A 12,348-nucleotide genomic window follows, 5' to 3' on the forward strand; every position below is an offset into this window, starting at 1 on the left:
TGTTCTTTGCTGTCCAGTGATACAACTAATTTATATTATAGGCTGACGCCATTTGGTTTCCTTATTGAATTTCAGGGACGGAGAATTCTGGAAAAGTGGACATCTCTACCAAGGACCTTCTTCCTCATCAAGAATTGCGAATTAAGTCTGGTCTGGAGAAGGCTATTAAGCATAAAGACAAACTGTTAGAATTTGACAGAACTAGGTATGATGTAGTTGGAATAACAAATGCTAAGAAATAGACTGATTTACAAATTCTGGCCATTGATATGTTTTTAGGGTGGAGTATGAAAGATTCACAGCAAAACAAGAGCTCCACTGCATATGAGGCCTACATCTTGTCTTTTAATTCATGTTTGAATAAGGTAGGCTCCCATCAAGCCAGCAACGGGATCTTACCCTACAACATTTTTCAATGTTTGGCAGATTCTAGTATTCTCCCCGAAAGTTGATTTGTTTTAACAGAATTCCCCGGTTGTCCCGCTTGGAGCCATTCATTCCATCAGTCAGCATATGTCAGGGTGCCTACTGTGTGTAGGCTGCTGTGCTGGGCTCTGGGGAATCTGTAAGGAATGGCATCTGGGAGAAAGTAGGTAGTGGCTTCTCATGAGAAGGCATGATTTACCCTTCCTTCCCTTTGACACTAAATTTGTTTTCTGATTTAATGATCAATATATTAAAATGTCCCTAAATTGGCTTTTATACCCCTACATTTTTATCATTTAGCCCATTGAATTCTGTTTAGGAGACAGTTTCATTGATTTGTTAATTCTATTTTTTTATTTCTTTCACCTTTTTCTTTTGGATAAAATATGTATTTGAGAGCCAGTTAGTGGTAAAAAATGTTTAAATAGGATTTATATACTCATTTCTCAAAAAGCTGAGAATCTGTGAGGGTCCTTGGAGAACCCTGAATCTCTTATTTATTGTAACTGATCTAGGAGTCTGTTCCTGGCATTTATAATCCTTTGGTTAGATACACTTTCTACTAAACTGTTTGCTATGAATCTGAGATAGAACTTTGAAAGCTCTTTCTTAAGTAAGCCCATCACAAGGTTTGGAACTCATATTCACTCTTAACCCTTTAAATATCATTTCTGTCCCTCCCTAATAAAACTTTATCATTAGAAATAGAATTGGCAGTAGAGTATATTCCTTGGTAAATGGAAACCAGAAGGGGGTCTCTCCCTGCTGATATTGCCCCCTTTTCTTATGTGTTCCAAGGTACCAGTTTCATTATTTAGGTTCACATAGAGGATCAATTTTCCCCTGAGCTCTCTGAAATTTCCACTCTCAGACTACTTTAAAACTTGCATAATTCTAGCTGTGAAAAAAAAAAAAATTCTAGCTGTGTCCTGAAAAATTGAAATCAGTATTTAAATCTGATTTCAGTATTTCCTTGTACTTGTGTGTATCACTGATTTGTAATTATGCACAAATTCAGTTGTGACTGGATTTGTACATTTGGAGCAGTCACTTAACTTCTGTGAACCCCAGGTTCTATTATCTACAGAACAGGAGAGTTGGATCATCAAAATTCCTTCTAGTTCTCAGTTTCTTCTTTGGTATGGTCTTAGAAATAGGCCTAGATTGTCCTACCTTGTAATTTGACCCAGTGTTTTAGTGAGAGACTAGAGATAAGTTTGGGAGGAAGGGAGCAGAGACTGACTTACAGTAGTACAGTAGTAGGATGTTCTAAGAGTAAGTCATTCCCGGATAGAACTCAATTTCTAAGGGAAAGGGCAGCAATTGGGCATAGCAAGAATAGACCAGGCCCCAATTATAAAGGGACTAGGATATTGAGTAAGCTGCCAAGACATGAACTCAGATGCAGCAAAACCAGGTGGAAGCCCAGTTATGGCCGGACTAGTAAAAAAAAAAAAAAAAAGGACAGTGGGTTATGATGCTGTGTTTTTTTTCTGCCTAAGAGTGAGATTAATTTTAGGAGCTGAGCTGAGCCTGCAGTTGGGATAAGATACATGCAGAAGCTGGGAACCAAGCAGAGCTTGACCTGATTTTGCAACTTTTTTGGGCATCTCTATTTGAGGTAATAATCTTCAGGATAGCAAGTTCCTCTTGACCCAGTTGACATGTGTTCTTTTTTTTCCTCCTTAGCATTCGAAGGACCCAAGTCATTGATGATGAGGCAGATTACTTTGCCAGTGATTCTAACCAGTGGTTGTCTAAAATTGAGCGGGAGACCCTGCAAAAGCGAGAAGAGGAGCTGAGAGAATTTCGACATATGTCTCGGCTCTCTAAGAAAATCACCATTGATTTCGCAGGCAGAAAGATTGTGGAAGATGAAAATCCACTAGCAGAGTATCATAGCAAGTAAGTGGGCAGCACCAGAAAGGTTTTGGAAGGGAGAAGTTTGACTGTAAAGGATTTGCCCCCTGTCATGGATCTATTATTTTTATTGATTTAAAAAATAATATATTCATTTGGAATAGAAATGTATAAGAGTAGCTAAGAAAATTTTGAAAATGCACAGTAAGGGGAACTTGTCTTCTAGATATTTCCTGTAGTTTGATAAAACAAAACAAAGCAAAACAAAGAAAACAACCTTTTTAAAACCATGAGGTACAGGCTGCTTGGGTGGCTCAGTTGGTTAAGCATCTTCCTTTGGCTCAGGTCACAATCCCAGGGTTCTAGGATTGAGTCCTGTATTAGACTCCCTGCTCAGCAGGGAGCCTGCTTCTCCCTCTACTCTTCCCCATGGGTTGTGCTCATTCTCTCTCTCTCTCTCTCACAAAAATGAAACATTGAGGTACAGTTTGGGCCTGGGGAAAGATCAATGAAAAGTAAAGGAATCTAGAAACAAATCTGCACTGTGTATACTTGTGTCTACACATGTGTAAATTAGTAATTGAAACAGGTAGCATTTCTCTCTTCTTTAAAAATATTTATTTCAGAGAGAGAGAGCGTGCAAGCAGGTGGAGGGGCAGAGGGAAAGGAAAAGGGAGGGAGAGACTCTCAAGTAGACTCCCCACTGAGGGAGATATCTGACACAGTGCTTGATCCCAAGCCCCTGAGATCATGACCTAAGCCAAAATCAAGAGTCAGACACTTAACTAACTGAGCCACCCAGGCGCCCCTGAAACAGGTAGCATTTCTAAGTAATAAGGAAAATGTTAAATATATGATGGGATGATTGGATTCCATGTTGGAAAAAGCTACATTATATCTCTACTTCAAACCATACTCTGATAATAAGTTTGACTAAATAGTCAAATGTAAAAGAGACAAAAGGATCAGAAAGAAATAAAGAAATGAAGGGGAATATAGGTATATAGTCTTGGTGTAAAAAAGCTCTTTCTAAGCAAGATACAAAACCCAGAAATCAAAAAGGCAAGATATTTTAAATAAAGTAAAAAAAACACTACCAAACTGAGAGAATACTATAAATGTTTTTAAGTCAAAAAGGGTCATCTATAGTATATAAAGATGTCCTGCAAATTGAAAGATACATACAAAATAATCCCGTAGAAAAATGAGCAAAGCCTAAGGACAATTTATAGGTGAGGAAATACAAATAGCCTATAGGTGTTTTTTTAAAATGCTCAACTAGTTATAAGGGAAATGCAAATTTTAAAACATAGTGTATCATTAAATTGGCTGAAGTAAAAAAAATGTGTATATAAAATATCGCATAATCTATGAGTATAGGAAAATGGATATGCTCTTTTACTGTGGATGGGACTAGTAAAATGGTACAGCCTCAAAGCAAAGTAATCCAAAAGTATGGATTTGGGGTGATTATGATGCATCAATGTAGGTTGATTAATTTTTATAAATGTAGCACTCAAGTGAGGAATGGTTGATAATGGAGGAAGCTATAGATGTATGAGGGACAAGGAATATATAAGAAATGTGTGAACCTTCTGTTCAGTTTTGCTATGAACTTAAAACTGCGCTAAAAAATAAAGTTTAGGGACACCTGGATGGCTCAGCGGTTTGGCTCCTGCCTTCGGCCCAGGGCGTGATCCTGGAGATCTGGGATTGAGTTCTGCATCGGGATCCCTGCATGGAGCCTGCTTCTCTCTCTGCCAATGTCTCTGCCTCTCTCTCTCTCTCTCTCTCTCTCTGTCTCTCATGAATAAATAAATAGAATCTTAAAAAATAAATAAATAATTTTTAAAAGTTTAATGAAAAAATTTCCATCATGGCCAATTTCACATTTCCAACATGAAGTCACTGAACATAGAGTTCAGAGATAGGGTATTGGTGCCAGCATAGCACTGAAAAGAAAGCACAGGATCTCACTGCTTTCTGTTTTGCAAATGGCATGGATCTCTCTCTCTCTCTCTCTCTCTCTCTCTCTCTCTCTCTCTTTCTCTCCCTCACCCCCTCTTTCTCTCTGTCTTCCTCCCAGCCCCTCCTCAAATACACACAACCAGATATTTGTAAGCGTAGTAATGCTTTCCACAAAGTCCAATCCTTGGTCTTCTCTTTCAGATCTGGCAAATCCATCATAGAATTTTCCGAAACAGAGGATATTCTCTCCATAAAAAAAATTCTACCATTAACTTCAAAATAATTGTTAGTTCTTACCTAGTACATACTTGATACATAGATATAAAGAAAAAAATTATTTTTGGGTGATGGAATTTTTCATTTATCCCCATCAATTTTTATTTTCCAGTTATAAATTGCCTTTATTATAATAACTTTATTTTTATGTTCAATAACAAATGGTATAGCCTTTTATTTTTATTTATTTTTTATTTTTTATTTTATTTAAAGATTTTTATTTATCTATTCATGAGAGAGAGAGAGAGGCAGAGAGAGAAGCAGGCTCCATGCAGGGAGCCCGATGTGGGACTCAATCCCAGGTCTCCAGGATCACGCCCTGGGCTGAAGGTGGCGCTAAACTGCTGAACCACCTGGGCTACCCGGTATAGCCTTTTAGAAGTGAAATTGAACAGTATCTCAAATTGTATCTTAAATTATGCATATTTTTTGACTTGTGAGCTATAACCAGGTAGCAGAATGCTAGTTTCTTCAACTCTCTTTCAACATTAAAAAAAAAAAAAAATTGCCCATCTGACACATGAAAAATGGTATTTATTTCATCAAAATTTTTATTCACATTTTTTTGCTTTGGTTATATGCTAGTAATTCTGAATATTTTAAAAATGTATTGGTTAGCTATTTGTATTACTTCTTTTATAGATTCTAGAGTTGTAGATACACTTCCCATTAGTTATGTCTCAAATCTGTTTCCTTCCTTCAGATCCCACTATCCATCCCTCCATTTTATTTAGACTCACCTATTCCCTCAAAAATTCTTGTTATTCTTTTTCTTTTTTCTTTAGCTTCATACCTGCGTTTCTGCTGTTTCCTTGGTTTGGAAATCTTTCCCCCAGTCTTTGCCTTTGAAATATCTACCTACTTGATACAACAACTATATCATAGTAATAGCTACGTCTTTCCATGTTTTGTTCATCATCTTCATAGCTGTCTTAAACCTGCCATTTGGAGTCAGAGCTTCTTGAAGGCAAGACCATGTCCTCCACACCTTTTTTTTCTTAAGCTCCACATTGGGCTTATTGCAGGGCTTGAGCTCATGACTCTGAGACCAAAACCTGAGCTGGGGTTAAGAGTCTGATGCTTAAACGACTGAGCCACCGAGGTGCCCCTCCTCCACACTTTTAAGTCACCTTGCATGTAAGACGTTTCTAACAAATCTCTCTTTAATTCTGTTCAATTAAATTATATTTAAATGGCCTTTCCTACTGGTAAATGCTTTTCATTATGTTGTGCCTCACAATTACCATTATCCACAGACATTTGTCAAGCATCTGGCAGGGACTTGGAGTACAGCAGCAAGTAATATAGAATAAGATACGGTTCCTGCAAGACCTGTGAGCTCTTACCAACCAATGGGATTAGTTCTGTAGTCTTTAAATGAATAATCATTACATTCTTTTGTGAGTTTAGAGCCAAAATAAATAACAAACACTTTAGGCACAGGATGACATGGGCTATATTTAATGACTTTTTAAATAGTAGATGTTATAGGACTCCAGAGAAAGGTGTAAGCACTTTTGTGCTGGACCAATAGAGGGCCTCATTAGAATTTCTGGGCCTTGAAGCAAGGATAGAATCCAGGACAGCAAGGAGGAGTAGAAGGAGACTCCTGAGTGGGCAGAGTACTGAATGTGTTGAGTAAATAGGCTGCTACAGAATACTCTTCTGTGGGTCAGACTATTTCTAGGCAAGTTTTCTTATCTTGGCATTTTTAGTAATCTTGTTAAACAGATGGATGATTGTAGTATGCCCTACTTATTTTCTTAGTGTTCTGGAACTTTTACTAACTCATATCCCTTAGGGTTCTTGGAGTGAAGAGAAGGAAGTTGGTGGTGTGGAGTAGGGAAGGTCATCCATGGACCCTTCTTTGAATTTCAAATTTTATTACTGTTGAAATATTTTATGTTATGGTAAGTAAGGATATTCTGAGCATAGAACATTACCAGTTATTCCATCCTTTGATTTGTTATCACAGACTAGATGAGACAATACAGGCAATTGCCAATGGAACCTTGAACCAACCACTGACCAAACTGGATAGATCTTCTGACGAGCCTTTGGGAGTTCTGGTGAATCCCAACCTGTACCAGTCCCCTCCCCAGGTTAGTGGACCTTTGCTCTAACTGGTAATGAGAGGAGTTTGGGCCCAGATCCTTATCCTTTCAAGTGTGCCTGTTTCACAGGCTTTAGATACCAATCTGCTGTTTCAACACAACCACCAACCTTATTTTCTGGTCCCAGTTATTTTTCCAATTTTTGCAGCACTTCTAACAAGTTGACCTGTATTATCTTCTTTTCCTGAGAGGGTTTTTTTTTTTTTTTTTTAAGTAAGAAATTTAGACAATCCCATGGTCTTTTTGCTAATGGTCTTTTATAGAATATGGGTAGTCCCATATTAGACAATCCCATGGTCTTTTTGCTAATGGTCTTTTATAGAATATGGGTAGTCCCAGAGAATGGTATTTTAAATTGATACATTAACTCTTGTCATTCATTTCTCCATTGTACATTGAGTATCTACTATATGCAAGCATAGTAGTAAGTGATAAACTGTATACTACTTCTATCATCAAACAACTACTACACTAGCAGGGGAAAAGATTACATAAGCAGCCCTAATACTAATAAAGATATAAATAAGGTATGGTGGAAACCCAGAAGAAAGAAATGCTGCTTCTAGTTGAGGAGAATAAGAGAGGCTTTTCTAGGGAAGCTATATTCATTAAAAGTAAGTATTCAAGAAAATGGATGTTTGGGGATGGTGGGAAAAAAAACATTCCAAGCAGAATGAACTGTAAGAATAAAGAATGGGTACATGTAAGTATGGCCTGTATATTTATGGAAAAAGGAATTTAGACTGCTTAGATAATACTTATCAAAGGGATTATCCTAAGAAACAGCCTAATCACTAAAGAATTAAATGTTCAGCAAGTTTTCACATTTTTGTTTTGTAAGTAAATGTGAGCCATCAAAGGTTATTATGGAAAGAGATGCAATCAGAGCAGTGCTTTAGACAGCCTAACTGGAGATACTTATTCAGCACTGTATGCATGCCAGGCTCTTTGCTAGGTGCTAGGCAATTAAAAGTTGTAAAGGTCCAGGTCCTATCCTTAAGGACTTCAAATTTACTGAGAAGACATGTTTGAGTACAAGTAATTTCAATTCCTTGAGATAGTTGCATATAACACTATATGTTAATTATACTTCAATTTAAAAAGAGATAATTGCAATGATAGACACATGTTGTGCATAGAGTAGGACTTCAGAAAACAGTTCATAAATGCACTAGAGGAGTCACCAAAGAAATAGTGTTTGAGAGAAGATTTAAAGGATGAATAATAATTTCCAATGAGACAAATCTAAGGAGGGAATTCTAGGTAAAGGTACAAGATGTACAAAGGCTCAACAGCTTAGGAGTGTTGTAGGTTTGGTAGAACCAGAAGTAAATAAGTTTTGTTAGACGTTGAGATGAAAAAAAAGTTAAGATGGACTGGTAGGTATATTAGTTTCCCAAGGCAGCCATAACAAAGTATCACAATTAGTTGGTTGTGTTAAGACAAAAGAAATAATTCTTTCACAGTTCCATAAAACCAAAATCAAGATATTGGCAGGGCCACACTCCCTCTGAAGGCTCTACGGGAGAATACTTCTTTGCCTCTTTGAGCTTTTGGTGGCTCCAGGCATCCCTTGATTTGTAGCTGCATCATTATGATGTCTACCTCCATTTTCACATGGTCTTCTTCCCTGTATGTTTTTGTCTCTAGATATTCTTCACTTTTATAAGAGGAAGTCACTGGACTTGGGGTCCACCTAGCATGACCAGTCACTGGACTTGGGGTCCACCTAGCATGACCTTATCATAATCTGATGACATCTGCAAAGACTATTTCCAAATAAGGTCACTTTCACATGTCATGGGTAGACATAAATTTTAGAGGGGATGGTACTCAGCTGAGTACAGTAAGCCACATCTTGCCATGAAAGGCTTTAAGTCTCAGGCTAAGGAGTCTGGTTTTATTCCAGAGCAGGTGAAGAGAAGTCCTTGGAGAATTTTAGCAGAAGATTCACTTGACTTTATGCCTGTATAGAAAACATGTTGGAGAAGGGAGTAAGACTAGAAGCAAGTAAATTCCTGAGAAGGTTATTGCAGTAGTACAGTGGGGAGATGATGAGGGCCCAATTTAGTGTTGTAACACTAGTAGGGCAGCAGATAGTTATTTAAAGGCTAAAAATGTAGATGAAGAGACCAGTTAGTAGGCTTTATAATAATATTATTGAAAGATAAGAGATTAATTTAGGAAAGTGGCTCTGGGAATATAGAAACAGATAATATAAACTGGAACTATAGTAAAGAAAACAGAATATGTACCTCAGAATTGTTCAAATACCAAAACATTTATGAAATCACTTATTTCTCCTCTGTATTTGAATTAAGGACTTTTTTTTTTTTTTTAATTTATTCAGAGGCAGAGAGAGAGAGAGAGGCAGACAGAGAGGCAGAGACATAGGCAGAGGGAGAAGCAGGCTCCATGCAGGGAGCCCGATGTGGGACTCGATCCTGGGTCTCCAGGATCACACCCCAGGCTGCAGGCGGCGCTAAACCGCTGCGCCACCGGGGCTGCCCAAGTTAAGGACTTCTATACCTGTGTAGTGTTTAATGTATTCTGCTTTATGTTTTATTTTTTTTTAAGATTTATTTATTTATTTATTTATTTATTTATTTATTTATTTATTTATTTATGATAGACATAGACAGAGAGAGAGGCAGAGACACAGGAGGAGGGAGAAGTAGGCTCCATGCCGGGAGCCTGACATGGGACTCGATCCTGGGACTCCAGGATTGCACCCTGGGCCAAAGGCAGGCGCTAAACCTCTGAGCCATCCAGGGATCCCCCCTGCTTTATGTTTTATATAGCTATTTATGTGTTTGTCTTCTCCTGGGATTATAAATTCCTTGAAAGAAAGAAATGTATTTTTTTTGTATTTTATATGCTTTTCACATAGTCAAATACTCAATAAATATATTTTTTAAGATATGATGCAGTTGATTAGAACCATAAATTTTTTATTACAGAAGGATTCTTAGAGATTAATTTAGTCCAACCCTCTCATTTTATAGTTGAGAAAACTGAAACTGTTAGAGGTTAAATGATTGCTTAGAGTCTCTAAACTACCACTCTAGTTGATTTTTTTTCTCCTATAAATTAACAAGTAAGTCAGTAATTAATACAACTGACTCCAAACTTCATCATCTTAATTAAGCCTTTTTTTTTTTTAAGCCTTTTGTTTTTGTTTTTGTTTTGTTTTTGTTTTTGGAGCATTCAGTCTTCTTGTTCTCAAGAAACCTTAACCTTTGTCAGTCTGTGACAGAACTACTGCCAGTTTCCTCTATTATCTCTGTCTTCTACTTTTCTCTTTATGTGATGGGAGCCCTGTTTCAGTAGTGCTCTGTCCTGTCTTTTTAAGGACCAGATTATTCATTTCAGGGCAAGAGAATATGTCACGCATCCAATAGAACTGCTGCCTGTGATGGTATCTGTTTGGCCTTATCATGATGCCAGCATGCGACACTGCCCCTAAACACATGAAAAGTGTGTGGACCAAAATGTTGAACCTTTGTTTGATGGAATTAATGTTTGGAAATTGCCCAATCCGACAGGGATCATTAATAAGTATAAAGTAGAAATAGTTACAGATGTTGTACTTTGTCTACTAGTTGTGTTGTTGCTGGAATTAAGAAGCTATGGAGATTTCAAAATTCTAATTATCTTTTAAGATGGGACCTTTGTTTTCATATCTACAACTCCAACTGAACTTTTACCTATTAGCTTTTTTGGCCTTGTTTCAAAGATGGAATAAACTTTAAGAAAATGTGCCCAACGTGATTTCTTCATTATTAGCATTCATCTCATTTTGCATATCTATCCCAGGTTCTTTCCTTGTCAGACAGAACTGTATGTTTGTTTGTTTTTTTCTGTAGTGGATAGACCAGACAGGTGCAGCCTCACAGAAGAAGACTTTCCATTCAGCGGGATCAGAACTAGAATTCAACTCCTATCGGCACCAGTTGCGAATCCAGGACCAAGAATTTCAGGAAGGCTTTGATGGTGGCTGGTGCCTCTCTATGCATCAGCCCTGGGCTTCTCTGCTTGTCAGAGGGATCAAAAGGTAAGGTGGAAATGAATCTTGGCAGTGGAAGATTCTACAGTGGTATAAGCTTGATTTAAAATTATGGATTGGGGAGGTGCCTGGGTGGCTCAGTTGATTAAGCCTCCAACTCTTGATTTTGGCTGAGGTCATGATCTCAGGGTTGAGGTCGATCCCCAAGTTGGGCTCTGCAATGGGCATGAAGCCTGCTAAAGATTCTCTTTCCCTCTCCTCTCTATCCTACTTACCCCACCTCTCTGTTTCTTTCTCTTAAAAAAAAATATACAGATTAGAATTCGTTTTCTTTAATCTGGTGATGATTTATAATATTCTTCACCACATAGAACTTTAAGCAATATAATCATGTATTGATTTGGTAGTGGTGTTTTTACTGAATAGCTTTAAAAAAAACTGAGGTTAGAAAAACTAAGGATCCTAGTCATAGAAAGAAGAAAAGAAAAGTGGTCTCTGCCTCTCTCTCTCTCTCTCTGTCTCTCATGAATAAATAAATAAAATCTTAAAAAAAGTAATAAAATCTTAAAAAAAAGGCGTATTAGTTTATTTATTTATTTTTAATTTTTATTTATTTATGATAGTCACAGAGAGAGAGAGAGAGAGGCAGAGACACAGGCAGAGGGAGAAGCAGGCTCCATGCACCGGGAGCCCGACGTGGAATTCGATCCTGGGTCTCCAGGATCGCGCCCTGGGCCAAAGGCAGGCGCGAAACCGCTGCGCCACCCAGGGATCCCCTGTATTAGTTTAAAGTATACAACATAATGGTTTGAGATATATGTATATATTTTTTAAATGATTTCTCAATAAGTTAATACCTATTACCTCACATAGTTAGAAATTTTTTGTTTCTTGTCATGAGAACTTTTAAGATCTCCTTTTTTAGCAGCTTTTATTTATTTATTTAAACTTTATTTTTTTTTTTTTTAATTTGTTCATGAGAGACACAGACAGAGAGAGAGGCAGAGGCACAGGCAGAGGGAGAAGCAGGCTCCATGCAGGGAGCCCAACATAGGACCTGATCCCGGGACTCCAGGATCACGCCCCAGACCAAAGGCAGTGCCAAACCCTTAAGGTAGCCACCCAGGCTATCCTCTTAGCAGCTTTTAAATGTACAATACAATATTGTTAACTATAGTCACCAGCTGTACATTACTTCCCTAGGACTTAATTATCTTATAACTGAAAGTTTTGACTATCTTCACCCATTTACCTCTGGCAACTACCAATTTGTTCTCTGTATCTATGAGTTTGGTTTTTTTTTTTTTTTTTTTTTTGATTCCACATATAAGTGAGATCATACAGTATTTGTCTTTTTCTGTCTGATTTAGCACAATGCCCTCAAGTTCTATCTGTGTTGAAAATTAAATGACTGAATTTCCTTTTTATGACTAAATAATGTTACATTGAGCATATGTACCACATTTTCCTTTTCCATTCATCCATCAGTGAACATTTGATTGTTTCCATGTCTTGGCTATTGTAAATAATGCTGCAGTGAATGTGAGGGTGCAGATAGCTTTTTTTTTTTTTCCTTTCTATTTTGTCTATTAGAATTTACTATGCCTGGGGCACTTGGGTGGCTCAGTTGGTTAACTGTCTACCTTAGGCTTAGGTCATGATCCCAGGAGCTACATGTTAGGCTCCCTGCTAAGCACT

At 37.5% G+C, this 12,348-nt stretch overlaps 1 protein-coding gene across 10 annotated transcripts in view; it reads left to right on the plus strand.

Moving 5' to 3' along the window:
- Positions 1–12,348, plus strand: part of TRIP4 (thyroid hormone receptor interactor 4) — a 57,338-nt gene that overhangs the window by 15,144 nt on the left and 29,846 nt on the right. For all 10 annotated transcript variants that reach the window (XR_007407284.1, XR_003146045.3, XM_049104174.1 and 7 more), the window contains 4 exons: positions 76–205; positions 2,116–2,331; positions 6,506–6,632; positions 10,511–10,698. Coding sequence is in view for 8 of the 10 variants with exons in the window: in XM_049104174.1 (XP_048960131.1) it covers positions 76–205; positions 2,116–2,331; positions 6,506–6,632; positions 10,511–10,698 (661 nt within the window). In the remaining 2 variants the exon portion in view is untranslated. The remainder of the gene's footprint in view (positions 1–75; positions 206–2,115; positions 2,332–6,505; positions 6,633–10,510; positions 10,699–12,348) is intronic.

This window comes from Canis lupus, chromosome 30, assembly GCF_003254725.2.
Source record: "Canis lupus dingo isolate Sandy chromosome 30, ASM325472v2, whole genome shotgun sequence".
Lineage (NCBI taxonomy): Eukaryota > Metazoa > Chordata > Mammalia > Carnivora > Canidae > Canis > Canis lupus.